This window comes from Marmota marmota, unplaced genomic scaffold (genome assembly GCF_001458135.2).
Source record: "Marmota marmota marmota unplaced genomic scaffold, marMar, whole genome shotgun sequence".
Lineage (NCBI taxonomy): Eukaryota > Metazoa > Chordata > Mammalia > Rodentia > Sciuridae > Marmota > Marmota marmota.
In genome coordinates, this window is record NW_025999941.1 from 4,258,311 (window position 1) to 4,284,599 (window position 26,289).

At 43.9% G+C, this 26,289-nt stretch overlaps 1 protein-coding gene across 1 annotated transcript in view; it reads left to right on the top strand.

Moving 5' to 3' along the window:
* Positions 1–24,324, top strand: part of Tbc1d5 (TBC1 domain family member 5) — a 454,552-nt gene extending 430,228 nt beyond the window's left edge. Inside the window, exons 22-24 of the mRNA XM_048801010.1 lie at positions 9,131–9,210; positions 10,165–10,308; positions 20,604–24,324. Of these exons, the coding sequence (XP_048656967.1) occupies positions 9,131–9,210; positions 10,165–10,308; positions 20,604–20,897 (518 nt within the window). The 3' untranslated portion in view covers positions 20,898–24,324. The remainder of the gene's footprint in view (positions 1–9,130; positions 9,211–10,164; positions 10,309–20,603) is intronic.
* The last annotated feature ends 1,965 nt before the right edge of the window (positions 24,325–26,289 follow it).

A 26,289-nucleotide genomic window follows, 5' to 3' on the forward strand; every position in this document is an offset into this window, starting at 1 on the left:
ACATGCAATAAATATCTTAAAATGTCAAGTACTATTCAAGGCTGTTTTTGTAACTGATAGCAGAACAAATATAAAGAAAAGCCTCTCAGAAAAATTACATGATGGCATTTGTTCAAATGGCCTTCTGGCTGTTGGGGCAATACAGTTGACAGGTTAATGGTATTTCCTCTTGGTTCTGGAACCCAAAACTGAAAGAGTTATTTGTTTTGTCAAAACTCTAATAAAATTATTTCTATATAATTGAAATAATCCAAAGATTAGAGACAGGAATTAAAAATATGAGTTTTACTAAATCTAAACTTTTCTTGTCAACTTCAGAATACTTTTTTTAATGTGTTCATTTTTCCGTTGCCATAGTTACTCCCCTTCTTGTCATCCTGACAGTTGAGTTGAAAGCCATTGACAGTATTAACCTCTGCACTGAGCTCACGCTATTTTTAGATTTGCTGAACTTCACACATAATTGCACGTGGGTGAGCAGCCTATATAAGTCTGATCCATGAGCAGCTGGGCCCAGCTACCAACTGTTTACAGTGAATATATAAGCAGCTCACCCTGCTGGGCTCCAAAGCCCACACCACCCCCTTCCCTGCTCCTGCTCCTGCTCTACATAGAGGTGTTTCCATTCAGTTGTTTGGTATTTAGACATTGGTTTCCATCAGCTTCTTTTTTCATTGTTGGTCCATACATACAATAGAAGGATTAAATGCAGTGATTTAATTAAAGGAAATTAAATTTCCCGTGCTTTCCTTGGGAGTACTGCAGCTCAGAGGACATTAGAACATCCTAGAAGCCATATCAGTTGCTCTTTATTTCACAGATGAGGAAACTAAGGCCAGGGAAAGATGACTGACCCATCTAGCTAGCAGGAAGAGTCCAACCCAAGCCCACTGATGCTTCTGCTGAGGCCACACTTGAATCAGTAATTGGATTTCAGATCCTCTCCTATTTTATTACACACATCTTTACTGATTTTGTACATGTCATAATATTGATGCAAGAATTACTAAAAGAGAGGAGGCCAGTTTTGAAAATTGGTTTATTTGCCTCTGTCAGAACTTTAAGTCTTATAGTTTTCAATGGATGTTTTTGGAAATGTTCAGTAAGGCAATTAACTAAATGACATTTGAAAAAGTGAGAAGGAAAACATGATCACCAGACAGCTCTTTGTCAATTACACTCTGATAAAAGCTTTTCATAATCATTTTAAGAATTCTAAACACTGCATTTAATTGTGGGTAGCAGAGTACTCTAGAAGAGAAAGACACACTCCTCCTGAGGATCTCATTAAACATGCTATCCTGATTCATTAGTTCTGATGTAGGGCCTGAACTTCTACATTTCTAATAGGCTCCCAGGTCACCTGATATTACTGCTCATGGTAGATGTTGAGAAGTAAGAAACCAGAGAACTTAAAATTATTTGGGCACAGTTCAGTTAACATATTCATAACTTTGTTAATATATTCATGACCCCACACTTTAGGCTTATATGCAACTAAACTCTGTAAGCAGAGGGCCCACTGCCTCCTCTGGCATTCCAATGCATGTAGCCTACCATTCTTGGAAAGTCATAAGTTCATTTTCAACCTCTCTGAACTTGTTCTATCCTAATTGAAGTTTTCCCCCCATAAGACATGAAAACAGTTGGTCAACAATTTCCTTGTACCAACCTAAAACCTACTTAGAAAAACTTGCCAAACTATACTCCTGCAGATAGATCCCTCCCTAGGTCAGGATGCCTCCACTCAATATACTGTTTTCGAAAAATGACAGAGGCATTTTTCCACATGCTTTCCCGTAGAAAGGACCCAAACTAAATATCATATACTTTCATTTAAAAAAAATAAAGTATCCAACTCATTCATTAAACTTACCTGTATTCAGAGTGTATCAGCCTTTTTGTCCCCCACTCCACCTTCCAGAAGTGGTTATTACAAGCTGTCTTGCATGGTGACCACAGGGCCTCATTGTGGCTCCTTGGCATGGTAGCATTCCTACTCAGGAAGCATCCCCAACAGGGGCTGTCCTCACTGAGACTCCAGCCATTTTAGTGATGTCTTTATCCTTCCAGTTAGTTAGGAAGAGACTTCTCTGGTGGGTAGTGATCTTACTGGGTTTAATAACTAAATAGATTTTAAGAAGATATATGAAGTCTCTTTCCTTGGTTGACTTTAAGGGGGCAGCCATATCTTATATATTTGCCTAGTTTCACCACAGGATTTTCTCAAGTAATGTTCCTCTCTCAGTGCTGAGATTAGGGTCTTCAGCCATTCTAGCAGCAGGACACAAAATAGGATCCTTGATTGTATTTTCTGCACAATCTGCTTTTTACTTTTTTTTAGAAATTTCTGAATGTGAAGTATCTGACTCTTTCTGAATGTGAAGTATTTGACTCCTATTAGACCATCAGTGAATGTTATTTCCCCTCTCTTGCCCCTACCACTTGTCAGCTCAGGGTCTGTTTAACCATATTAATATCCCTTAATTTTGATCTGGGAAACATCTCACCTACATTGTTGATCAGAAAATGAGAATGGGCCTTCATGCTAGCAGAAAAGCCCATAGCTCACATTGCTCATGCCACCAATGTTCTATTTGATGACAAATAGATTGGGGGAAAAGTGATGAGGGAGTTTAAGCTAAACTTGAGTTCAGTATGTATGGAAGAAGGACTTCAGAGAGAACAGGAGAGAATATATACCTTTTCAGAAATACCTGTGGTGACATACAGCTTCACATGGAGCAAACCACAGTCCGCCCCAGAGCATCAGTGATCTTAGCAAACTGGCAAAGAGAGCTGGGGCTCTTCAGAACCAGGAGACATGAGCCTAGAATTTGCCTTGTAGAACGGTGCAATTTCTAGAAACTTCCATCATCAAATTCTGAGAGAGAGAGAGAGAGAGAGAGAGAGAGATGAAGTAGGGAGAGCCCCACAACTGGGTGCTTTCAGAGGGAAGACTAATAATAAGGAACCAGTGCCTGGACATGGTGAATTTTGAGGTGGACTTTGAAAAAAAGGCAGGATGCAGTGTTATACAGAGGATGGGAGGACCTTCTAGAAAAGGGAAGGGCATTCACAGGGATGCACAGTATACATACCAAGTGTTGGAACTCTGTGATGAAATGGATGCCTACATCTTCTCCAAGTCCCAGTTTCTCCCAAAGTCTGGACAACTGTGGAATATACTCAATGCACAAAAATCCCTTTGCCAATGTGCAGTCAAAGCCAGCAGTGACCAGTGACCTTGACTATGTGCTACCTTTCCTCCATTGTTCCCCCACCTATTTTGTAACAATCTGTATGGTTCCTCTTTAAAATCTGGGCAGTGTTATATATAGACTGTCAAAGGTCAGAGTAATTAAATTTGTATCTGAAGATGTCCTCACAAAGCAGAATCTAGTTATCTGGGTATTTAAGATAACAGGGAGGGAAAAAACATTCCAAGCAATAATAATAATTGTGAGGCAGCATGCTACAAGTAGGGCAATTTGATTATCTCATCTAAGCCCCACAATAACTCTGTAAAAGTTATTACTTCAATCTTATTGAAAGGATTAGTGATACGCAGGTCACAGTTCAGGGTCTTCAAAGTTCAAGATGTTTGGTGCCATTGTCGGTGTTCGAAAAATGGGTCTCTAGTAAAAATGATCGTGTGGTCTGTTTTGCATGTAGGCGACTTCCTGTTGCTGGCTGGCCTCACTTAAGTCAGTTCACTTTGAAAAAATGGCACTACATCTTGGTCAGTTGAGTCAGTGCCCAAATCCTAGCTTCTGCCTCTTCATATCTTTGGTCCCAACATCAGTTCCATTGTGATAGGGCTCAGAGTTTGAAAGATCTGAAATCTAACCCTACCTCCATCATTTTTCTGTTGTGAGACTTCAAGATACAGAATTGGCACTTCTAGGTCTGTCTCCCTTTTCTGAAACGAGATGGTTCTCATCTGGAGGGTTGTTGAGATAGTCAGTGAGGCACGTAGCCATGTAGAAATGAAAGCAGCCGGACTATAAGCTTCTGCAGCAGATAGGTGCTGGGCCAGCATTCAACCTGGGCTGTCTCATTTATTCTTCACAGCCCTCATGTGAGGAGGGCACTTGTAACTAGGCAGGCATGAGGAAGCTCAGTATCTTCCCAGTTTCACCCCCATCATAGGTGGATTTAAGTTCTGTTTTTGTCCACTTTCCACTACCCCTGAATAAATGTACACCAGCCACTTAAAACATTTAGATGAAAACAAGTTTATTCTAGCATTGAAAACAGTAAAGTTTTTAAGAAATTGAAGAAGTAGTTTGTGTGCAATTTCTAAAACCCTTAGAGTTAGAAATCTATTTTTATGGTATTGACATTTCATTAAAAATAGATTGTTATGTGATAAGATTTCTGTAATTTCTACAGAAGTAGCTAGTTATGTGGCATTTTTCCCTTAGTTTCAGTGCCCCAACAATTATAAGATATAATACTTTAATATCTACTGATAATGAAGAATGTAATTTTTCTTCTCCACATTATAACATATTCTGCCTTTTGCCATGAGGAAAATTACGCATTACATTGGAAATTTTAACATTTTCACATTTCTCCTTTAATATTTTAAGGCATGAAAAGACATTGTTACAGCTTAGATCTGGAAAGTCTCCCAAGAACTCATATGTTGAAGTCTTCATCCCAATGCAGAAATGTCCAGAAGTGGGGCTTTGAGGAAATAAATTGATCATGAGGGCTTTAACCTCATTAGTGGATTAATCCATTAAGTGGATTAATAATTTGAATGAACTATTGGAGGTCATGGAAACTTTAGGCAGATGGGGCACAATTGGAGGAGGCCAGTCCCAGGGGAACATGTCCTTAGGAACTATATCTTGTCCTTGGCCCTGTCTCTCTCACCCTCTCCCCTCTCTGCTTCCTGCCTGCCATGAGCGAGCAGCTTTCCTCAGACATACCCTTCTGCCAGAATGTTCTGCCTCACCTCAGTCCCAAAGGGAGACTACCAACTATAGACTGAAACCATGAGCCAAAATAAGCTTTTCCTCCTCTAAGTTGTTCTTGTCAGGTATTTTGGTCATGGTGATGAAGAGCTGACACACACATCATGGTGCTCTTCTGTTTTTACATGCAGGTTCAACTTACTTGAAACTGAATACTTGTTTACTAGGAGGTTTTATGTTAGTAGAATGTTCATAAATACTACCTTAATATATAGTAGAAATGGCTAAGGAAAAGATTTACATGGTTAGTACTCTTAGCAAAATAAAAATTCTTGTATTCAAAATATTAGCAGCCTCTATAAAGGGGCTCTACTGTTTTAATTTGGATTTCTATAACCTGGATTTCTTAAAGTAAGCCTAGACAGCTTATTTGATTCAAACAAGAGTTCATGCTTGAAACTAAATGAAGGCTTCATGTATATTTGGGTTTTCAGGGGGAAAGACAGGTCATGCTATCACTAAGATCCTAAAGGGAGATCCTTAACCTCATCAAAAAAAATAAGTCTAAAGAACTTGGGAGTGATGTTTCACTACTGATAAAACTAAGGCCCTGTACCTTTCTCCCTCCCTGGTGCACCCATTCTGCATTGGATCCTGGCCAGCTACGCTGCACATTAGGACAGAGTCAGAATGATTCTTCCCTAGAATCTTCTGAGAGACCACGGCCCTCTTGCACTTCTACCCTCTAGAACTAAGAGAATACATTGCTGTTGTTTTAAGACTCCCAGTGTGAGGTACTTTGTTCCAGAGCCTTAGGAAACTAATGCAGCTGCTAATAATATAAGCCTGAAAAAGTAAATAAATCAGGTTGCTTTGTTTTTGTTTGTTTGCCCCTCAAGTAATTAAGAAGCCCAGAGATTGGCAGTCCATGCAGGTATGGCAGCTCCATGAGTTACCCTAGGATCCTCCTCAAACTGTGATCTTCAACCAAATGCTTGGAAGGCAACTTTTGGAGCTCCTACAAGCATTTCTGGCAGGCAAAGTTGGGGGGAAGTGAAAGTCCAAAAGGCCTGAGCTGAGTCATTCGCCAGGAGGAGCTTTCCCAGAAACTCCACCCAGGAACTTCTCTACATTTCATTGGCCAGAGTTGTGTCACATGACCAACCTCAGCTGAAGGACAGGTGCCCAGTGCTGCCCTTTAAAATCAGTTGTACTGGTGCAAATGGAGTGGAGGGTGGAGTTGGGCCAGCCTTCTGACAACTCTACCACCTCCTCAGGCCTCCAGGCTCCCTGGCTGCTTGTGCTCTTTCCAAGAGAGCTTTACAACAAGGAGCACTCAGACCTGCTATGAAAGACAAAAAGATTTCTATCATTTTATCTTCCCAACCTACCCCTGTAAGTGTCACTATTGCCAATCTTGAGTATATGATTTGTGGGAGGTTCACAGCAAAACAGAGCATTCAAGAGAGGCTGGCTAGGACCTCCTGATTCATAGTCCCAGGCAATATGACCAGTATGGTCAGGCAATGTAACCAATAAGATTTTAGAAGGTCTCACATAGATACTTCTATAATGAGATTGTAAATCTGTGTAAACTCAGGTGTACAAAATCTTGCCATAAAGTTCCATTCTCACCAGTGGCAGTCCAAGGGCTTAAACTTGCCAGTTGAAGACAATTCAGTCTTTTACAAGTTAGGCGTTTCATCTAAGCCAGTGCCCACTGTTCATTTTTTCTTCTCCCTGCCACGATAGTGCCAGGGTTCTGGGATGGACTCACATGTTTCTTTGGTGTTTAAGGAATGGCCTCTGAATGCCTAGAAGGTCTTTGCTGGCCTCTAAGGAGAGCTCTGTCCCTGCATATTTGGGGGCTCTATTAAAGCAAAAGCCTTTTCAATCTTCTAAAATGCCTGCAGAACTGTTCTTGTCAATTTTTTGCAGTTGGTTGCTGTTAATATCTTGTGGATTGTTTTGTTTTTTATTGAGAGAACAATTTGTTACAGGCTCTTAAGAAAACCAAAAACATTTGCTCTCTAATTATGTCTATTATTTCATTCAACTTGCTTTCTTGTTGTAGAGCAAGACTTTCTATTAGCCAAGAACTACAGTCAAGTTTTCCCAATAAATAAAAGCTGCTTTTCTCTGGAGTATGTAAGAGGACTTGTCAGCATGTTATAGATTCATTCTTACTGAAGATTCTAGTAAATTGTCAGGCTGGAAGCATGTTGATGGAATCAGTTTGCTTTGCCCCTTACTGGGAATATTTTTTGGAAATATTTAGAATGCCAGTGGTTTTTTTTTAATGTTTCTATTAGTGCATTACAATTATACGTAATAGTGGAATTCATTGTGACGTATTCATATATGCACAAGATTTGTTCCAGTTCATTCTCTGGTACTTTCCTTTTCCCTTTACTTCTCCTTTCCCCTGCTCCCCCCTTCTTCTGTTCTTCCAGTCTTTCTTCTATTTATTTATATGTATTTTTTCCTTGGCTCATTATAAAAGTGGTTCATTGTGGTACATTCATGCATGCACATAGCATAATTTGGTCTACTTCCTTTGCCCTAGTTCCTCCCCTTTCCCTCTTTTCTCCCCTTCCTCGATCCCCTATCTCTACAGCTCTCTCTCTCTCCTGTTTTCATGAGGTTATCCCCACCAGTGTTTTTTATTTTTTTTTTCTCTCTGGCTCCTAAATATGAGGGAAAACATTCAACCCTTGAATCTGGCTTACTTCACTTAGAAGACTGTTCTAATAATCTTCTAAGAATTTATAATAATTTTCAAATAATAGTGTCTTGAAATGTATGTTCCAAGAGTGTTCATTCTCTCATCCATTCAGTGAATTCTTATTGTGTACCTGTAATGCCTCAGGCATCATTTTGTGCTTGCCCTGAGCAAGCATGTCTTGGAAGTTCTGTCCTCTTGGGGGAGAAGGCAGCACCTACAGGCAATGATGCCAGAGAGGACTAAATAGGTGGTGTGGCAGAACTAGACTGGGACTTGGGTCAACTTTGGTTTGCTCTGAGGATACAGTGCCAAAGCAGAAAGTTGAACAATAAGAGGGGGCTAGTCTGCACAGACTTGGAGGCAGAGTCTTCAGTACAAGTGTGCTGGCTCTGCCTCTGGACACTGAGCAAGCAAGGGTGATATATTAGCTATGGTGGCTGTAGGGACAGGCATGGAACCTAGGAGTTTCAGGTAGAGACTGGGACAGCATTGTTGAATAAGAGTATATCATGTAAGACTTTGTAACTGGGGCTGTTTTTTAAGGCCACAGGAAATACAAAAGCAGTATGAATGTAAATCTTAGTGTAGCGATTTTCAAATTGGTGTCCTTATTGGTCTCTTTATTACACAGTTTTAATTGTGCCTTCCAGCCCCCACCACATTCTCCTGTGAATTCCCAGAAGGAGGGGGCTTTCACTCAACCCACTGAGCTCCCCTAAGAATCCCACCTCATTAAGCCACAGTCTGTCAAAAGGCTGTGTGCATCCTTCAGGGGTGTGGAGCACCAGGGCCACTGCATGTGTGGGTAACTGGGTGTGATGCTGATTCTGAGGATCAGAAGCTGGCTGGATGTGTCCCTCAGGTCAGGTCTGGGAAAAAGTCTCTTCATGTGGCTCTGAACCTCCTAGAGGATGAAGAAACAGCTCCTGTGAAGATGCTGGCTGAAGGCGTGCTGACTTTGTAAGCATCGCCACCTAAGCACAGCCCCTAGTGCCGTGAGTTTGTCCTCTTATTTTTGAAATGAAATGGCAATGAGGTTAATAAATCCTTAGAGACATTGTATTAATTTTAGTCACCTGGGGATAACTCCTCTTTAGTGAGAAAGGTAATACCAAGGAACTCCAGCAGCCTAGGAAACTAAAGCTAAAATGTTTCCTCTTAGAGACTGGATGAATGCTTCAGGCCGCTGGCCATGTAGTACATCAAGAAATGCCCTGGACTTTTAGGAAGTAAAGATAACAGCTGCCATTATCAGAGCACATTGATGGAACACTGGAGAGAAGGCTCCATACCAGGCTGTGCATGCAGGCCTAGTGCTGTCCTCTCTGCTCCCCACCTACAGTATGCAGAGCATCCCTGGTGGGAACAATTGCTCTGAAAGTTGGCAGAAAAACTCCCAGGCTTGTCTAAAGTTACAAGGTAGCAATATGTAAATTATACTCAAAGCATTAGTCATAAAATGTCATTCTTCTATTTTCAGTAAATATTCAAGATGTGATATTACAAGAAAATTTGGAAAAAGAAGATCAAATTCTGGTTTCCCTGGCAGGATTAAAACAGGTATTTGCAGTACTCTGATACTATTTGTGTCACACAGGCCACCCATTTGGTGCCTGCTCTGGGGAGGGCACCTTAGAACATGGAATGCCATGATATTAGAGCCAGTATATCCGTAACCCTAATATCCCCCCCTTACTCCTTCTAGTGATTATGTCTGACAAGCTGGCAGCTCAGAGGTGGTTCACTGGAGCTAGGTGTGCAGGCAAATGGTGCTTCCTGCTTAGGACATGACATACATATCTGACCCTGTGAGAATCTGACCATTAACACCACAAAATTTTCCCTGGTCATTGCTAAGTTTAAAGGGTTGATAAAGTTGAATTTTTCCCCTATTTCTTTTAGTAAAATGTTAACATTCATACTATAGTAGTCACCCCTTAACCTCCAGGGCAATACTGTGATGCCAGGGGATGTCTGAAACTATAGATGTGCTGCATGTAAGGTTCAGCACTATGTTTTCCTAAATTCAGAATACCTAGAATGAGATTTAATTTATAAAATAGGATAATTTATACTATAATCCCAGTAATTTGAAAGTGTTCCCTCAAAATATTTTATTTGCCCTTCTTGTGAGAAGAGACAGCACCTATGTGAATGAGTAGGCATGCTGGATACTCCTACGTAAGGGTGACTTGAACACAGGTGCTCTAATACTGTGACAGCTGATGTGATAGGACTGTGCATGATTTTGCTGTACAGATGATTTACATTCTAGGTTGTTTGAAGGGGCAGCAAGAGACTTCACCACACTGCTCAGAACAGTCAACAATGTTTATTTTTTCTAGAATTTTCCCTTTAATATTTTCGGACTCCTGTTGACCACAGGTAACTGAAGTCACAGATGAGGGGGAACTGCTGTATAAAAAGGTCAATGACAAGTCTAAACATAGGAGATGTAACCAGCACTCTAAATACAAACTCATTCATCTTTTTTATTTTATTCTTTGAAAATAGATCAAAGACATTCTAAAAGGTTCCCTGCGTTTCAACCAGAGCCAACTGGAAGCTGAAGAAAATGAGCAGATTACCATCGCAGATGACCACTACTGCTCCAGTGGCCAGGGCCAGAACGAACAAGTTCCTGGATCCACCAAGCAGGTACAATGCTGTTATGTGAATGCGCTGACATTGAGTAGAAATTCTTCAACGTTATGAATAAGAAAAATCCTACCAAAGTGTTTCAGATTACCACATGTGAAGTTTAAATAAAACACCACACGTAGCCCCAGCCAGGGATGCTGTGTACAGGTTGTACACTCCAGAGGTGGTGCCATTAACAAGGGTAATGATGAACTAGAGTTCTGCAGTGCTCAACCTGAAAAAACCCACATGTGGCAGCAAGAGCTGCTCTTATTCTGTGAGAAGAGAAGACAGCTATCTTAATTGCCTCCATTCTGTTAGCACAGGAAGTACTATCCCTGCTTTCCTAATGCTTTCACTTGGCTAGAACTTGTTCTGCCAAAATTACTTCATCTGTCTTCATGGGGAAGAACTTCATTAAGACAGGAGTCAGCAAACTTTTTTTGGAAAGGGCCAGACAGTAAAACATTAGGATTGGCCTACCACATATTCTAACAACCCTTTAAAAATGCATTCTGTGGATGAGGCCTGGAAGCCAGACGTGACCATAGTTTGCTGCTCTTGGGTCTCAGTATTATGTAGATTTGTTCTAACCTAGAATCCAGTTAGAGAGGATCTTAGCACTTCCTTGCATGCTTTATCCCGCCTCTTCCTCTTGCAATGAGAAGGCCCCCAGCTCACCAGGTATTGTTTTCAGATTCCCTGCCCGCATCAGTAAGTTTTAGCTCACTGTACTTTATTTCCCTCCTATATCTGAAATAACAGATATCTCATCCTGAATGTAAGCAAAAGATTTATCTGAAACTGGCATCCAGAAGCTTAGGAGATATGCCTTAAGAAAGAACTCTGCATAACCTTGTAAAAGCTATTTGTCATGGAGCAGTTCTAGCTACTTAGTGCAGGTTTCAATTTGATTAGTTCCTTCCCTGCACAGCTGTTTTACTTTTCAAATAGAGCACAGACCCACCATTCTTAATAAGAAATTTAGGGATTTTTGAGACAAGGTCTCACTGAACTGGCTGTGATTATGGGAATGTACCACCATGCCAAACTTAACATATTATTTTTAGGTGAATGTGTAAAAATACTACAGACCCTCACCCCCCCCCCAAAAAAAAAAACCTTTACAAACACTAATGAATTTACTAAATTTAAAATGTCTTTATTATATTAAGCCAGGAACGGTCATTCCTGGTTCTGGTATTTATAAGGACCTGTAATGGACACAATGAGTTCCCCCGTTGGTAAATGCAGAGCCCAAAAGCATAAACAGGAGATAAGGAGAGTATCAGGGGTGACACCCACAACAGAGGCTCTCCTAACAAAGGAAGCAAGGGAGTTTTATTGTGGAGATTATGCCTATTCATACCAGAGAGACTTGTAGAGGCGGGCATATTCCTGTGCATGTGCAATTAGAGATCATACTTCTTCATAGAGTCCATGTTTAAATGGCAGGCAGGAACCCCTCCAGGGATGAGAATTTAGCATTATAAGGAACAAAGTTTACTTTGGCTGGTTTAAGCCAATTCCTTGTGGACTCAGTGGAAAGCCTTATTGAGAGAGACACTCTGAAGGGTATTAGCAGTTGTCATTTTTGGACTCTCCTGCAAACACAGGTGCTGGACTTTAAAATTTCTGTGTAACAGCTAACAAAACTTCCCCACCCATACCTTTTACTCCTTGTTGATGAAGAGTTGGGAGAGGGAAATCATTTTGTGGAACACCTTCCTCCTGAGTTAGATGAGTGAACTTCACTTGATGTCAAAGGAAGGCACAAAATCAGTAAAACCATAGCTGAAGTATCCTGTGCAATTGTTTTACTGCAGCATTTTGAAGCACATCTGACATAAATAAGATCAGTAAAATGGACATTCCTAATTTGATTAGCCCAGAAAATACAGACTTAACACCCTGCAGGATCCAGGAAAGCAATTCTGAGAACCAGTCATTTATTCCTTGTGCTTCTGGGAATATTTGTTGAAGCCAGGATGCCTGTTTCACAGTGTTCTCAAGGTACGTTTCAACATCAGGAGTGTTACTATAAGAACAACAAGAAAGTACCCATGCTCGTACAAACTCCTTTCTCAGATACAGTTCAAAGCTAAGGTAGTGCCTGGTAACCAGATTACTAAGGATTCTATTCCTTTTTGCTATGTGGAGATGGCCCAGACATGATTAACACCCTGGAAAGAATACCTAATAAGTTTATGGGCTCCTACCTCCACCAGGGCAAGAAGATTCTACTGAATGTATACCAGAATCCATCTTCCTGGTTGTGTTAGTTTTCAGTACCTGAGGAGAAGAAAGATTTGTTTTGGTTCGTGATTTCAATCCAAGGTGGAGAAAAACTGCTCCCTTCAGCTATGTATATGCTCACTGGGGCTCCTTCAGATCCCCCCCCCAAACAAGCAGGTATCCTGTCAGCATATGGGATTCCCAATCAATTGTTTAAACTGAGCTCTGAGTCCCAGGGCAAGGTCTCCAGAATTGGCTTAAACCAGGGTTATGTAACTGGTGGCCCTTGGTCAGTGTTCTGTTTGTTGGGAGCCAAGGTAAGAGTCTGGAGTTATTGAACAAACCTCTAGAGATTTATGTTAGGAGGTTGTGGACTCTGAGTGTTCCAGATATTGAGTCTCAGGTAGTCCATACAAAGGGAAAGGTTTCTGTTACTTCCTTGGCAGGCTCAATCCAGGTATTCCCAGAAAGCCAGAGCCTCATATTGTTGGCTTTCCCTTACAGATAATCTAACTGAGCTGTTATTGGGAAATATGTTAAATAATTCAGTGACTACAGCAGTATTGATGGGCTCAGGACAGTTTATAGCCTCAGGGTATATTGCAGAACTCAAAACCAAGGGAGGATATGTGGAGTTTCGGGTGGTTACCCTTACTTGGTGCATTACTTTAATGGGTCTTTCATCATAGTACACAGTAAAGTTAAGAACCATGGAAAAGTTGGTCACAGGTAAAACAGAGGAGTCAGGGTGGTCAAAAGGGTTTTGGGTAACATATCCAAGAGTCCATTAAATTCCTGCCTTATCCAGGATTGGGGAGATTGTTTTTCTGCCCTTGTGTTCACATGGAAAGAACTATACACTGAAATCATAACAGTTAGTTTGCTGGGGTTTGGCAAAATGTAGCCAAGAACAGACAATTATGTCAATAATAAGTTGAAGGAAATCATGTATAGAGTGTCTGCCTAACTATTTTAGAAGACAAACTCTCCAACAAGTAGAAAGATCATTTGTTGTTAGGCTTTACTTATTTGTTTGATCTTCATTTCCATGGGTCCCAGCCTATAGGAGGGGCATTTCCAGGCTCATCCAAAGTCTTCCAGTTCCAGGATGCTCTTTAGTCTTGTGTGAAGAATCCAGGGAATTACACCTTACAATTTAAGAGAAGAGTGAGTAGTGAATAAAATTAACACCCAGTACAAGTTGTGTTCACTGGGTCTTCAGGGAATCCTGACTTATATCCAACCCCCTAATTCATAGGGATGGAAGTATATTTTGGTAAGAGGAAGATTGAGGTTTATCTATCTATGAAAGGTAGCCATCACCTGCCCCAAGTTCATTGTATCTTATTGCCAATTCTGGTTCCACATCAGAACCACTGGCTCCTGGAAAGGATTTCCATTCCACATCTCAAAGAGGCTGAGCTTCCCTTTAGGAATAGCTTCAGTGCAGGTCAGAGAAACAGCTTCCAGGAACTGTACTCGTTTTGGAGTTTTGGGGGTTTTTTTGTTGGTGGGGTTTTGGTACCAGGGATTGAACTCAGGGACACTCAACCACTGAGCCACATTCCTAGCCCTGTTTTGTATTTCATTTAGATACAGGGTCTCATTGAGTTGCTTAACACCTCATTGTTGCTGAGGCTGACTGTGAACTCACAATCCTCCTGCCTCCCAAGCCACTGGGATTACAGGTGTACACCTGGCTTTTACTCAGTTTTCTTGCAATTGGTCCTTTCCATGCCTATCTCCATTGTATTCCAAGCATCTGGGAAACACCAGCACTATCTTTGAAGGAAATCTATCCAGCTGTGACAGTGGGCCTATTTTTGCTTCAAGGTCATTTTCTAAATTCTGCTTTTTCTGTTACACAGGGGAAGGCTTCCATCTAAAATACACCTCGGACCTCCCAGGGTGGCTGGCATTGCAGGTCCTCTCCAGGCAGCATCCCTGGCTTGTACCATCTTAGCCAATGAGAATACAGGCAGCCTTGTTTGAATGAAGTTTTTTTTTTTTTTGGTAATATACACCTTGTTCTCATTTTACATAAGATCTCCTTTAAGTCTGGGGTCCTTGTTACTCCAGGAAGCCAGTCGTATAATCACCTACACCACCTTTGTTAGCGACCTTGCTTGCCTGTCATCCACCCTCCTAAGCAGGAGACATTTTGAAGCTTGCTTTGTTTCCTCTGTGTAGGGGGAGCACTGTCTGGCAGTACTATTGTTTTGCTTTCCCATGAGGGGATCTAGAGAGGTCAAACAACTCCTGGGTCCCAGAATCCAGCAGGATACAAAAGAAAATGTCTTTTAAGTCTAGAACGATGTCATACTTATAGTCCTGGGAACATTAGCTAATAAGGTAGAGGGACTGGGAACAACAGGGTGCATGTCTGCACAGCTTCACTAATTACCAGTCAGTCCTGAATAACCTGTGCTCTCCTTTCCTTGGTTTTTAACCAGCAGGATGGGGGAAATAGAGGGCAATCTGCGGGCTCTCTTTAAACCCTGTTTAACAAGAAGACTATCACCTGGTGCAGCCCCTTAACCTTGCCTCCACAACTGAGAGCCATGAAAAAATTCCTGCCTGAGGATTCAGCACAGGCTTGATTCTAGCCATGGCCAGAGGGGATTGTTTTACTCAGGCCAGCTGTTGGTTTGTTTAAGATAAACTTTACTGGTTTGGCTGATAGTTCTTCCCACTCATCCTTGCAGACCTAGGTTTGATTTGAGTCGGGACAGTTTTGGGTATTATTGGTGTTTTACAAAGCAGTGCTGTAAGCTCAATGCTAGGACTCTTGGGGACCTATACTTCCATCCTATCCTGCTGAAGATGAGTTGTTGGCCCCAGTTTGGCTAACCAACCTCTTTCTCAAAGGGAAATGGGACACTCAGGAACACGCAGGAATGAGTGCTTTAAAACCTTGCAAACCCCCCCACAGGCTCAAGAAACCCTTTTTTGGTAGCCAATCAAGGAGCTCTTTGACTTCATCAATCTTCATTTTCTGTGAGGGGAGGTAATAGCAGTTGGGTTTGTCCCCTACCCTCGTGAGACAGTTTGGAGGGATATTGAAGAGGGAATACCCAATTTGCAAAACGCACACTACTTCAGTCCCAGCTTTGCTGGTGGCCAGCATGTCTCGTGTTGGAGGAAAGGGAGACTTACCCACAGTGACTTCTTTCTTCCCTCAGGGTTACCTGGAGGGCACCTGTTAAAAGGGCAGCCTGCTTCTTCATCTTCTTCAGCCTTATTTGTTGTTGAAAACCTTGAAGGCAATATTCACAAGTTGAGGAGAGTTAGTTTCTGGACCCACATTCAATTTTGGGAGTTTTCTCCAGATATCAGGAATACCCTGAGATATGAAGTAGGTTCCAAGCACTGTCTGGCTACTGTCCCCCATCAGAAATCCATGGGATGTGTCTCTGAAGACATTCTTTCCACCCTCCGCATGAAAGCCTTTCATCTGGCCTCTGCTGAATTTCCCTCAGTTTCTCCAATTAACTAGGCGTTGGCCAGCTTCTGGCACCCCTAGTGCTCCACTCTGACTCACCCTGCAACTGTGTTGGGGTTAGGAGGGACTCCAGATCTGGCTGTCCAGCCCTCTAGCTTACTGGCTTGCTTTCTTGCCTCTGCTAACACAGCCAACTTTTCTTCTCCGGTTAGGTTTGAATATCCACCCATAAGAGGTTATGGGTTGTGAAGATACCCCTTATGAGAGTGACAAACCTTCCTGGGTCAGCCTCAGACCTTGGCCATGTGCCTTCCAGTTATAAAGGCTAGTGATGAAAGGCACTTGTACATACATTAGAGGGAAGAACTCCATTTCCTGGTTTATAATTGGTCCCATGTCTAATGTTGCCGTCAGGAAGAGGTGTTTATAGGTTTGAGGATGAGCTAGGTGCAGAGGCCCTGGGAGAGTCCTCCAGACAAGGGGGTTGAGGCTCAGGAGGGTAGAGGACTATTCTCTTCTTAGTCAAAGAAGACTGATTAATTTATATTTCTTTTGGAGTCCCCGATTGTGATATAAGGCCATAAAGCACTGTCCATAGGGAACTTCATACCACTTCTCTTTCCTCTTACAGATCTAGTTGCAAAATACTATTGCAATTTAGGAACCCATCCTCAAGACCATTTCTCCTGGTCACACAGGAGAAATGTATTGTGGCCAAAGACCATGTTTCTTAGTCACTAACAAATAACCAGACATCCATCAGTGATGGAAACACCCTCACGGGCTGTCCAAAATGGTTGTTCTGAATGCAGATCCCACAAATCTTTACCTGGAATAATTTTTTAACTTAGTCCACTGTCAAAGGATTTCAGAGCATTGAAACTGTAAAATTATAAAACTGGGAGCAGGTGTTTCAGCTATCAAAAAGCCATAGCTCCCTCTGGAGCTCTAGGATTTGATTTCTTTTTGCCTTGCTGTAGATCTGCCAAGGATTCTGTACTGAAGCTTTCTGTATTCAGGCATCCCCTACCAACCTCCCCTTCAGCCTGGACTGAGCTCTAGCTGACCTTTGTGTGAGCTTGCCTGACTAAGGGTCTCCTGAACTCTGTTACTACAAATTTGTTAGCCAACTCAAGAGTCTGGTCATGGCACTACTGACCAAGCTGGGGAGAACTTGCAAACAAAATGTTCAGAGATGCTGAGTCAGCCAGGATGGCAGCAGGTACAACAGGAGATCAGAGTGAAGAAAGGCTTCTCACTTGAGCAGGTAAGGAGAACACTGGGTGGATCCCAGAGCAGTGGCTCTCTAGGCAAAGGAAGCAGGGTATTTTACTGGGGAGACAGAAACCTGCACTTGTCATCACATGTGTATACACACAGACCATGCTTCTTCCTGTGTTGCACATTTAATATGGCAGGCAAGAACCCCTCAGGGCAGAGAATTTAGCAAGATTGTAATGGGCAAGGTTATATTAGGTCACCTCTAGAGAGGGACTGGGCAGTTTGGGCTAGTTCCTCACGGTCCTCTCCAAAGGGCAACAAAGAATTTGGAAGATGGTGGCAGTCATCAGGGGAAGGTAGCAACTTCACTGCCGTAAGCACAGGTGCTGGACCCCACATGCATCCCCAAGATGAGCCAGCTGAGATATATGAGAGGAAGTGCCCTGCACCCTCGCTCTGGCAGGGCCTCACCTGGGTGCAGCATCCAAGAGATACTTCTCGTCTGCACCTGCTGCTGAGATGGCCCTTCCTGGACCTAAAGATCCCCCAAGTGAAAGAGAAGAGCTTCTCTGCCTAGTCCCCTTGTGGCCCCTTCCCTGTGATATTTAGCAGCTTATTAAGAACTAGTGCTCCTGAAAAGATTTGACCAGAGAAAGGAGAACAGGGAAGCATTCTCCTTAGACATAATTTTGACCAAGACAACAAAGTCATTCCATCTTTGGTACAGCCCATCACCAATCTAACATGTGAATGCATCACCAGAAAATATCTCAAGACCCTAACACTGTTCCCTGGCCTCCTGTAACTGAAAACTTAGGATCAGGAAGAGAGGCAAGCAAATCAGGAAAAAAAAAAAAGTCCATGGAGCCTTCTGCAGCAAAGCACAAGGATCTGGAGAAGACTGATCAGGGGTCTCCCAGGCAGGAAACCTTGACCCACCTTCTTCCTGCACGAGCCTGCACTGTAAGCTAAGAGTCATCTGCACTTTCCTTCTCAGGGCTTTTGAGTAGAGGCAGGGAATGCTGGCTACAGTCAGGAACATGCCATCTCAAGGGTAACAGGTAGGTACTATACAATTAGAAAAGTTCTTCAACCTGTTGGTCCTACCTAAAACTGTCCAGGACCACAACACATGGTTCCCTATTCCCTTGATCCTTTTTATTTTATAGTGTGAAATCAGGATTAGGGTAGAAGCCTATAGGATGTCTCCTAATGATGGAATGTTGTCTATCTGTGCTATACAAAATAGCAGCTCCTAGCCACATGTGGGCACTGAACACTAGAATTCCCAGTGACCCAATAACTGAACTCCAAATGTCTATAACATTAAGATAAAAACTTGGGCTTCACGAACCAGCTCCCAAGTAGGAACTTTGAAGGCTTGCTCTGCCAAGTTACTAGGTGTCCAGGGTACCTGCTGTAGTAAAGACCACTATGGAAAGCCATGAGGAATCCATCTTGGTGTCTAGATTTAAAAAAAAAAAAAAAACTGGAAGTAATGGAGTGGAGGCCTTGAAGTTGCTTTGTGATATTGGCCAAGAGCCCAAGGCCCCTCTCTGGATCTGTAATATTAAGGGCAGAAAGAAGGATTAAAAAAAGAACACAATTAAAAGACTAGGGATCACCAAAGCCCTGTCAGACAACTTGCACTGTCTAAGCCAGTCCACAACCTGTATCTGGGACCTGGGAAGAAACAAGCCAAATAATCAGAAGAATGGGAAGAACCATCTTTACTTCCAAGGAAGGGCTTTGAAAAGTATCCCCCCTCTTCAAAGCCTTTCCGCTGTCTCCACTGTAGGTGATCACGCTATCCCTGTAATAGCAGTACCACTTGAGAAGTAGGATGTACTGTACATGCTCTTTCATTTCCACCCTAAGACAAGCTCTACCAAATAGCATTCCAACCAGAAACCCGTTTTATAAGAATTCAAGGTTCTCTTGATGTACGTGCAGGACCCAGTCATACAAAGTGTCCGCTGTGAGAGTAGGAGGCTAGACCTGCAGCCTCGCGCTGACTCCCGTGGCCTTGGGCGCTTAGAGTAAGATGTATGCAGGAGGAATGCCACTCTAGGGCAGCAACATTCTCCCCAATGCCCCATACACAGGATAGTAAATGGGGATGAGATTTGATGTCCTTCCCTCTAACTCAGGAAAAAGAACAGTCTTTATCAAACATTTCTATGCGAGTGTTATTTTCAATCATGTCCCTTTCTCCCAGAATATCACATGCTGCTTCTCTTTATAGGAATGGATGTGTTTGCAGAATGTCATTAGCCTGAGAGTTAGAAGTGGGGAACAGCAGGGCCTGCTGCGATTTTAAGGCAGATTGCTCAGGCTCCTGAGCTGACTGCCTCACAGGGCGATAAGTGTCAGAGATGGGAAACCCCTGGCTCATTATCTAACCACTCACCCCCTATATTACTGAGGAAGACATGAAATTTGAAAATAGACCTGACAGTAAGTGCTGCTAACTCCCTCTCCAGGCTCTGCACAACCCAGGGTTGGCCTAGGCTGCAGCAATCAGGAGGCCCTGGGGGCACCTCCAGCCAAGGGGCTCCATGTATCTCTTTAGACCCTGCACTAATTTCCACCCATGCTGTGGGTGAGTAGGCAGGCATGGGTACTGGGTCAATGTACACCACCCTAGACAAGGTAGGTGCTTTTTCTGCTAGCTGGCATTGGACAACCTTGGTCAAATTATAGCTTTGCTAACCCAAAACCTCTATCTGTGTTCATGGATTAGTTCAGCAATTAATGAGTGGCTTTTTTTTATCTTAAGGAGGAAGATAATTGTAGACTAAAGTGATTCTCTCTGTACCTTTGGCATTTCACCTGGCACTTGCTTGCCATTCTTGGGTTTTCCTATTTATAGAACCTACCACCATCGCCTCAGGAGTCACTGACATGCATACCCTCAAGGAGCTACCACTGAGGAATGTATGAGGAAAGAAGCAGCAGGTGGTAGTTAAGCCACTCCAAATGTGGCAGCTCCCATTAAGGAGCAGTCTTGGTAGGTTTGCATCTGCAAACATCACCTTGCTTCACTGTGACCCCATACACACACTTCGAGAAAGACAGCGTCCTTATCCGCATTTCACAGATGAGAGAATTGAAGTTTAAGGAGGACCAAGAGATTTGCACTCAGGTCCCACATGATATGGTAGGGCTGCCCTTGAACCCAGGCAGCCTATCGAGGAGAAAGTTGGAGGGGGGTTGTTTTTGAACCCAGGAAAGCCAGCACTCTGCTTCGGGGGCTCTGCAACATGCTCATGACCCTGTATTGCTGCTAAGTGCCCAGGCTCCAGAGCAGAGAACCAGGCAGAGCCTGGGGCAAGGTAGCCTGGCTTTTCATGAAGGCCTGCTGCCCTGTTCTTGGCTAGTTTCTCTTTTCATCCACCTGTTCTCTATTTCACAGGCTTCTGCAGAAACTCCTGGGCTCCCAGACAGAGGGGGCTCTGATGACTTCATCCTGGTTTCAAAAGAAGATGAGGGGGGCAGTGCCAAGGGGCACTTCTCAGGTCAGGCTCAGCCTCTTCGCACCCTCAAAAGCACATCTGGGAAAAGCCGGACCCTGGCCTGCTCTCCTCTGGTGTTCTCAGATCCCCTGATGGGCCCAGCCTCAGCATCCTCCAGCAACCCCAGCTCCAGCCCTGATGACGACAGCAGCAAGGACTCTGGCTTCACCATCGTGAGCCCCCTGGACATCTGACCACAGGGACCCAGTCTCCCCTTCAGGGGCCTCCCTAGGGGAGACCCCTCTGAAACCAGTGCTGCTTCCCCAGCATGCATTTGGCATTGGTACAGCCCATTGGAACCCTTTAGAAAGAAGCAAATACACCTATGTTCACAAAAATGCAGACAGGACTTTCTGGGCCCTTACCTGACCCCACCCCAATTCTTGCTCTGAATTAGAGCCAGACTAAGTACCCAGAACCATACTCTGAGAAAAGACCAAGCCACAATCAGAACCACTTTTCCCCAACTTCTCCTCCCCAACTGAGAGTGTCTGACAATGCCATCAGTTACCTTTAGGAGGAGGTGGACAGCTTCCCTCCCTCAAAGCATCAGCCACCGGGAAAGTAGTTGATATCGAGAGTGCTTTCTCTGTAGAAATCTGCCTCATATTACTTAGTTCCTACCTAGGGAAGCCATATAGCAGAGCCAAGTGCAATAGAATGAACTAGAACAAGGGATTCCAGGACGTGGAAAAACCCATTACTCAATTACTGACCTCTCAAAGTTATGATTTCTAGAAACTGGGTCTAAAGTTAAATTACACCATACCTCAAAACAACTTTTAAGATTCTTTTGATTTGTTAAAGAAGACATTTAAAATCCTCAGGCTAAGTAGATTTTGGCCTTATAGTTCCTCCTTAAACAATTATATTTTACTTTTTAGAATCTTTTACAGAAAACAAGGTCACTTTAAGCTATCTTTACTATACTGACTTCATAAGTTGCAAGAGTATTACTATCCTTGAATTAAAAAAAAAGTGACCCTGACTCTAAGGGATACACATCTTTCAGTCAAAGTGTCTCTGGTTTCAGAGCTGTATTTTACTGAGAAGTAAAGGGGGAAAGCCTTGTTTATTCCTATCTATAGTCAGAACCCCTTAGTGGCCTTATGGTAGCAGTGACAGGGAATTGGACCCGGAGTCCTTTCTCTAGGGAGCAGGGCTTCTTAGAGAACATTCCAGGTGCTGGGATGTTTCCTCCCTGGGAGGGAGGAAGGAATTGCAGGGCCTGTGCTCAGCTATGAACTCCTGTGTCCTGGGCACCACCACCAAGACCAGGTCTGACAGTATATACTGGTACTTTCCTGGGCTTCAACACAGATTGGAGACCAGCTCCCTCAGCTGGCAGTTTAGGAACACACAGCATCACCTAAGCTGTTTCTCTCTGTAAACGAAAAGGACCCAAGAAGGACACCTCTCCCCTGCACCTGAGCAGGTACTCTGCCAGGGACAAGTAGGGACTGCAGATGGACATGGGGCCTGTTTTGCTTCCCAGAGTAAAGAGCAGCCCTTGCAGAGAGGCCTGGCTCTCCTCAGCAGATGGCAGTGGCAGTCTTCATGGTAACTTTAAATGAAAAGCTAAGTCTGAAAGAAGACTCCATTTATGTCCCTCCCACTGATAACCATATATTTCTCTACAGCAAATGTAATAATGACATGATTTCCCACTCGATCTCTAAGAAAATGGTGATGACTCTCAAGTCAGCTACTGCAGAGGTGGTTCTAATTAGCTCTACAATTTGCCCTTAATTAACAGAAATCCCCTCTCACCAGCAATGTGAGGTTAATGACTGGTTTGGCCAGATGGTGGGGTGTCTGTCCTTCCATGACTGGGCAACTGCTTAACAGTTGCACCAGTTAGCTCCCTGGTACCTGAGTCTGGTCCTCTCAGCACCTCTGAGTAAACTGTTCCGGGGCACGTCCCTGTGGCGACACTTTGTAAGCTCTAGGTCTTTGTGCAGTGGGCAGCCTCACACCTGTGCAGGGGTCACTTTCTCATAAAGGACTTGGGAAGGTGTCAGAAGTTCAGTTCTAGGAAGTACAGAATTGTCCTCTGCTCACTCCCACATCTCCTTTGCCCTGGGAAATAGAGGGATAGCTGGGTGTCACTGGCCACACAAGAGCCACTGCCACCCACCAAGCCAAGAAGGTTCCCTGCCATTGGCTGGGCATTTAATCATCACCAGAAACTCTGAGCCCTGTACATATGCTCAGGGAGGGTCCTCTCCATCCTGTACTTCTGTGCTGGTGCCACAGGAGCACTCGGAGGTGCTGCCTCTGTGAGCCCACTCCCTTCTCAAAGGAAACGTAGGAGGGGAGCCTGTAATGCAGCACCAGCCTCAGACCCCACCCCACAGGTTCAGAGGTAGAGCAATGTAGGAGTAGTGTTTTTTTCTAAGTGACTTTTTTTATTATTATTCTTTGGTGAACATTATTTGCATTTTTTATTAGTTACAGTGCTAAAGAATGTGTTCCTTTTTATTATTTTATCAGGTACTTACATTTATATATTTTTTTAATCTTGGACATATGAGACCTTTTTGTTTTTCTTTACCAATTGTGGTAATCAGTGGAATTCCTCGCATGTTGTGATTATTAGCAGTTACATTTTATATACATTAAGCTTAGATTAATTCCCGCTGTCATCCACTTTTTTTATACATGTCCCCATGTGTTTCATGCATTCCTCTCTAATGAGAAATGAATTAAAATTATCTGTGCATTACAGACTAGAGGAAGAAAATCAGCTTACTTTGCCTTATATTGTATGTATGCCAAGGTCATATAACACTTTAAACATTCAGCTATACTCGATTATTCTTGCAAGGATGAACTCCCCCTTATGTTCAGTGCCAACTGCAATCTGTAAAGGAGGACAGCACTGCAGAATGAATGTGCTCTGCCCTCTCACATGTGACTGGGCTGACTCTAGAGCACTGTCCTTTGCAGCACTGAGGAAGCTGCCATGGAGCTAGGTGCCTGCCACTAGCAGGAACACTGCCTTTACTTTGTCAGAGATGCTGAGTAGACATAAAGCTCTGACAGTTATAGTTGATCCAAATTTATCAGGAGACAGCATGACAGGTTATCACTTTTGTTTTTTAAGAATCACCCGTACGGGTCATTCAGAACAAGAGAATGTATGAAGGACTTAAGTCTCCAGCTCGCTGAATGGCTATCCTGTGAGTGCAGGGCTGGTTCCATTGCTCCTCCCCAGCAGACACATGCCTGGCTCTGCCCTGTGTGTTCAGTGCAGGAGCAGCAGGGAGCCTTGGGGCAGGGAGAAGTGGCTGCAGGAGCAGGGACAGCAACTGGCCAGCCAGGCTCCTTCTCACCGGCCAAATCACTTTGTCGGTGTTAACTTTCAGTAGCTTCTTCTAGTGGTAGTAGTTCATGTAAGCAGGCTGGAGACCACGTTGATATAAAAAGTTGTCATGATAACTTTTCTCTCAGTGGCATAATTCACTTGATTTATAGAATTCCCAGTAGTGCCCTCTACAGCATACATACCATGTTTCTCATCCATCTTTATGCTGTAACTCATACTGATATAAGAAACGATTTATCCTTTTGGCAAAGTGATCCCACTCAATACGGTTATAATAAAAGACTAATGTGAAACTGACAGTGTAGCTTGACTTTTTCCAGGTGGGGTGAACACACATTGAGGTCAAGTGCAGGTATGGACATGGTCCAGCCCCCAAGCAGAGGTCACACAGCCTCAGCACTGTCTTGGTCTCACCTACCCCCTGGAAAAGACCCAGGACTCACACTAGTTGCCATCCTCTCCAACTCTGGCAAGTTGCTTAACCTCCTGGGCCTCGGATTCCTTATCTACAAACTGAAAATTCTAGTAGTCACCCATTTCATGGGGTGATAAGGATCACAGGGGATAACTGATTTAAAGCATGTAGCATAGAGAAAAGCAGGACAGCTAAGGATGATTCTGGACAGGGTAGAGTCCGACCCCTTCCATTGACAGCCATCCCTCCCCCACCCCCCAGAGGCCTGGCTACTCTTGAGACAATCCTCCTGCTTTGCCTGCTGATTCAAGAGGCCATTTGGGGGCCGCCCCAAAAGCCTACCACCCCTTCCCACTCCCACAGCACCAAGTTTGTCCTACTAGCCCAACATTCAGCACAGGGCAACGACACAGGAGTGGTGCTGAAAGCATGCTTAAGGGACAGCCAGGAAAGGTGGAGGCTGGGGGAGGAACCTTTGTAGAGCCAGGAAGCCAGTGGCTCCTAAGAATGGGTGCTTGGGCCCAGCCCCAGACTGCAGGACACTTTCCCTGCCTGTGTGCCACAGCTCCCTGCAGGCTCTGTGGAGGGTCTGGTCCACCTCTCAGAGGGCTCCTGCTAGTGAGGGTTACCCCAACTTCCTCAGGCCAGTGACAACCACATATGCTCCCCTAATGGGGCCTGGGGTACCTTGCCCACGTACCTCAAGACTGATGTGCTACAGTTCATCCTGCCCTATATGCACCCCCCTCTGGAGACTTGGCTGGAGTCCCAGGAAACTGCTGCTCCTGGTGTGAAATGAGAGAACCAATCACCCCGCACAGCTCTAGACAGAAAGCTGGGGGTCAGATGTGAGTGCAGCTGCCCTGGCCCCTGGTTGGGACTGACCACCTGAGGCCAGTGCTGGTGTTTTCCCACAGCTCCCCTGCAAGGTTAAGCTCAGGTTGCTGGCTGCCTTCCCTCTGAGTCTTCTCTCAGGATCTGCTTCTGGGAAACTCAAACTAACATTCCTTCCCTCCTGAGACATGCCTGGCTCACCCCAGCAGGTTGGAGAAAACAGGAAGCGGCCAAGGTGTCAGGTTGACTGAGCTTAGAATCCTGGCAGAAGAGGGGTTGCTGAGATGCTCCTTCCCTCCACTGTGGTCAGGAGACTGCACAGAGACTGCTCAAGTCCCATCTAAGGGCCAGGACAGCCCCTCTGTGTTCCAGAACCACCTAGTTGCCAACTCCCATAAATGAGCAGTACCCATGGCCAACAGTGCCCTGCTAGGAAGAGCTACTGACAGTTCCACCTTTATTTTGTAACTTATCTCTGCCACAGCCAGCATCCGTAGCCTTTTGAGGATGTATATGTGTCATCAGAAACTTTTGCACTGACAGCCACATCTGTTTGTGAGAAGAGATGGTAGTTCTCACAGGAAGGGAAAGGGCCCTGGACATAGTGACAGCTCCACAACCCAGAGGATCCACTCGACATCCGTTATCTCACTCCAGCAAATTCCAATGGACAACCTCAGAGTGTGAGATTACATGAGTGTTCAGACACAAAATACCCCTGAAGTTGCCAGGAAAGGGTGGAAGAGACATGTTTCTATATAAGGAAAAAGCACTGGGGGAAAAAAAATCCCTCCCAGCCTGGAGGGAGCCCCGAGGCTTCAGGTGGAAGGGCTAGGCTAGCTCAAGTCAGCTGTTGCTCTATAGGGGTGATAGGGACTCCCACTTCAAAAAAATAAATAAATAAATAAATGCTACCAAGTAGTTGAAGTGTGGAATTATGACGGCCAAATAGGTTGCACTTGCCCACCAGCATCTGCTGTAATGGGGGCTGGCCCCCCATGGAGGACTT